This window comes from Chrysochloris asiatica, unplaced genomic scaffold (genome assembly GCF_000296735.1).
Source record: "Chrysochloris asiatica unplaced genomic scaffold, ChrAsi1.0 scaffold00065, whole genome shotgun sequence".
Taxonomy (NCBI): domain Eukaryota; kingdom Metazoa; phylum Chordata; class Mammalia; order Afrosoricida; family Chrysochloridae; genus Chrysochloris; species Chrysochloris asiatica.
In genome coordinates this window covers 813478-817762 of record NW_006408583.1, presented here as the reverse complement: position 1 = coordinate 817762, position 4285 = coordinate 813478, and the positions used below count along the sequence as shown (strand labels likewise).

Sequence of the window (4285 nt, the reverse complement as noted above, 5' to 3'; positions counted from 1 at the left end):
TTCTGTCTCCTGGTTCCAGCCTTTCTATAAGAAAAAAGACAGAAAAGCAAAGCAAAGTTGGGGAAATCATCCTACAGACAAATGTAGCCAAACTTTCTGGAAAATAATCATTAAAGTTATCAATTATTGTATACTATATCAATTATATGTAGACACTCATTTCCTTAATTCCCATCAGTTTGCAACCAGTAGGTACTGGGACCTGAAACAACTCTTGGACTTTCTTAATTTCTCTGTAAAAGTAAAGTTTAGGTTAAACAATTTCTTAAATTGCATGTGATCTCTTTGACCTTATTTCTGCTTTTATATTTCATGTTGAGCTTTTCCCAGCTACTGGGTCGTATGGCCCTCTCTCTTCCCAATTTGTTTGTACATCACAATAATCAGATGATTTAAAAATCTAACCATGTCCTATTCTGACATTCAGATGTGGCAAAAGAGAAATCAAAAGTTTCTCTGCCCTTTCCATTCATTTTTCTTGCCTAAAAATGAAAATTTCCATTGAGAAGACAGATTGTGGAGGCTATTGGAGGCTCAGGAAGATTTAGAACTTTCTGGAAATATGAGTATATACTACTCCAAAGGTCAGAAGAGGTGTAAGAATCTACTGAAGGCTACAGGAAAGCAAGAACTAAATAAACACTTTTTCTGAGACATCTTCCCACAGAGAACTCTGCTTTTGTGAGCTCAGAACTTCTTCTCCTTGTTGTGTTCTACACACAGAACTTGGGTATCTGTTCCCCAGCTGGCAGTTCCCTCTCTCTGGAACGAAGGATGAAAGTCAGAAAACAGCTTTAAGATTCTTAGGAAAATGAGATTGCCTAGAAGTGGGATGGAAATGGAGGGAAAGGTGGACTCAGACTATCTAGTAGAATGCTATCATTCCTGGATTTGTGAAGGAAAAAGAACTAGTTGAATCAGTTGCCAAGACAACCTACTGTTGGGGTTCAGGGATTTAGGGCAAGGAGATGGGTGACCTGTGGTTACTCTTTCTCCTGCCCCTATCCCTAGTAGCCTTCCATGGGGTTAAAGGCTGTCTGGACTGTGACCCCAAATTCATAGAGGATATTAAGATCTTAATAGAAAAGCTGATACCCCCTGAAGTCCCTGGTCGCAATTATCTGATTCAACGTCAGATTAAGGAGACCATCCATATAAGCACCAAGGTCTCCTACAGGGACAAGATGCTTCGGGTGTTGGGTGAGGGATCCTTGAGTCCCTGAGTGTTTGGGAGGTTAAAGGGAGAAGGGAGGCAAGGGAAGAGAGGACCTGGGTCCACACAATTTTCTCCACAGATGTAATTATTCCCTCACATGTTATTTTCCTCTTCTTTAGATGTCCAAAATGTTGTCAGCTTGCGATCGTGGCTAAAACAGGAATATGAGAAACTAGGTGATGGAAAATGGAAAGGTGAAGTACTATTTCAGTGTTAGAAATTGTATTGCCCAAGCAAGTATATGGAAAGTGGATGGGAGAAGTTAAGTAAAGTAAAGCAGAGAAACTAGGACTAAATTCTGGAGGGAAAGGCCACCCCTGTTTACTGATGTTCCTTTCACCACTTCTTAGGTGTCTTTATCCTCCAAGGCAAGCTTCTTGAAGTCCGGCAAAACCTGGAATCCAAATTGAAAGAAACATTAAAGACCTTCTCTGAAGTTGGTAATGAAAGAGGCCTGAAAGATACCCACTGGAGGGGATAGAAAATTAGGGGTGAGAGGAGGAATGTAATTGTACATTATTTTGATTTAGAGTGGCTGTGGAGTTTCTGGAAAGATACCCACTGGAGGGGATAGAAAATTAGGGGTGAGAGGAGGAATGTAATTGTACATTATTTTGATTTAGAGTGGCTGTGGGGTTTCTGGAACTTAAAGGATAACAAAATAAGGACTATATTGGTATAAATATTGTGATATCTAAGTTGATGGAAGCTCATTAGAACTTTCTGATTTTCTTCTAGCATGCTCTGAAGATTGCAGTGAGTACAGTACATGTGTCATCCTGAGGTTTCAACCCATATTTTCTCCCACCCCTTTTTAGAGAGACCTTATTTCTTGTACATGTTATACTGAGAACCTAATTCCTAGGGTTGTGGTTATAAGGTGAACTGCCAATATCTGACAATGAAATTGGGTTTATGAAATCTTGGACAGCCAAGAGACTGTGGAGTCATTCAGAAACCTCTAAAAGTATAGTCTACAAATTCTCACCCCAATAAAAGCTAAGACATGATATTCCCCTTATCGTCCCCAGACTTTAATGACACAAGCTTTTGAACCATCAAGAATCTTAATTACTAGAGGAAGGAGAAATTAACAATGAGAATTTAAGAGTTCTGGGAATGCCTAAGATTTAATGTTTGAGCTAAGGAACCTCAATGGCATGACACCCTTCTGATGATCTTCCCTTTCTTCTCAGTTGTGACTGAAGGTCCTGTTCTTGATTGTTGGACCTGTCTTCGTATCACCACCCATTGCTTCAGAGGGGAGTACTGTGGAGGTAATAAAGACTGTGGTATGGCAGTTTTAAGGGTCAGGGTCAAGGAAATGGGTTGTTCATTGATATACACAAAAAATGTTTGTTGAGCACTTTCTATGTATCAGCAATTGCAGGTCATTCTAATGTAATTTTTATTTTGTTTTATTCTTTTTAAAAAAGTAAAATATTGGACAAAATTTGTAATAGTATGAATAACTTGATAGTGGACTAGTTGAATGCTGAGAAATAAGAAATCTAGAGACTGGGACATTGCTGCTGTGAGGTGCCAACGACTCAGTGCTGACTCACAGCAAGCCTGTATAGAGTCTCTAAGGCTAGAAATCTTTGTAAGAAAAGGAAGTCTCATGTTTCTCCTGCAGAGTGGCTGGTGGGCTGGGTTCATTGACCAGTGCTTATCTTATGGAGTCAATGTGCTCCCCAGAGGCTGGGATAGTGGTGGAGAAATTAGACTAGAGACAACAAAATAAAAGTTTTGTACAGCCTAGAGAACTTAGAATAATGAAGTTCAGAATATTCGGGGAAGAATAATAAAAATAATGAATTGGGCAAACTGATGATAAAAGAGTCCTCCATTCTAGGCAGAGGTACAAGGTTATTATTTCTCTTCTCCAGAACTCTTCCTTTTTAACCCTTTTTCTTTCCAAAAGAGGATTCAAAGAAGGCTGAGAGTCGAGAGATTGCACTGTTTCTGATATTGCTGGCAGAAGCTGTAGTATTTGGAAGCACTTTGTTACTGTGAGTTCTCTGTCCTCCACACAAACACTGTAAAGAATACCATTGACAAAAAGACTGTCCAACAACCCCCACACCTCTAGATAGAAATAAGGGGCAAGAAGTCCATGTAAAATCTGCCTATGGTAGAGTAAAAAATGAAAAAAGTTGAGGTTTGATGGGATAACCATTAGAAAATAAGGAGGAGGAATGATGAAACACAAGGAAAACTTTTTAGAAGTATCTACAAATGACACACAAAACAATTGTGCAATTGTATTAAATAGTTGGGATTCTAATCTAGTTAAGTGAAGTTGGAATTATCTTCTCTACTCTAGATTCCATTTTTGTGTGTCTCATCGGAGAAAGATGAAGGCAATACGAAGGTTACTAAAGAATTATTTGGAGAAGAAACTTGAAGAATTGATAAGAATGGCGGAGGAGAAAAAAAAGAAAGAATCTGGAACCAGAAGATAAATACATAGACACAGACAGGTCTTTCATGAATCTCTTCAGTGTTTGCTCCAAGTGGAAAACTGGGAAGCAAGCTGATTTGTGGTCATAAACCTGGAGTATTCTAGAACTGAAATAGAACAAAGTTAATCTTAGTGAGGACCCTCATTGATACAAGAGATGGTGGATGCAATGAGAGAGTATATACTCACTTACTGATAGTTTTATTTATAACAGAAAGTGCTACAGAACTGGAATTTTTGACATGATAAAGCTAAATGTCATTTGAACTTAACAAATGTGAAAAAATGTTTATAAAAATATTTTATATACAAGTAATTACCAGTCATCTGCAATTGCTATCCCCTCAAAGGCAAATATTTGTACAGATCTTTTTAAGTTTTGTTAGTCTGATAAATACAATAATATATCAGCTAGTAATTCTGAGTAACTTTTCACATGGTTCAGTACCATCTGAATTTACTCTAAATTAAATCATATTTGTATATTTTGCTGATTTTTGAGTTGTCTCTTTTTTTCAATTATAAGAAGTCTTTCATAATGTAGGCATTAATTCCATTATTTATCTTTTTCCAAATCTATCACTTGTCCATTGACTATTCAAGGT

The 4285-nt window shown here is 37.7% G+C and overlaps 1 protein-coding gene across 1 annotated transcript; it reads left to right on the top strand.

The window, feature by feature from the left end:
* Positions 1–968: 968 nt before the first annotated feature.
* LOC102816355 (izumo sperm-egg fusion protein 3-like) lies at positions 969–3681 on the top strand. Its single transcript, XM_006864495.1, has 7 exons — positions 969–1200; positions 1336–1410; positions 1567–1656; positions 1955–1972; positions 2413–2493; positions 3141–3228; positions 3543–3681. The coding sequence occupies exons 1-7, from the start codon at positions 969–971 to the stop codon at positions 3679–3681; spliced, it is 723 nt and encodes a 240-aa protein (XP_006864557.1).
* The last annotated feature ends 604 nt before the right edge of the window (positions 3682–4285 follow it).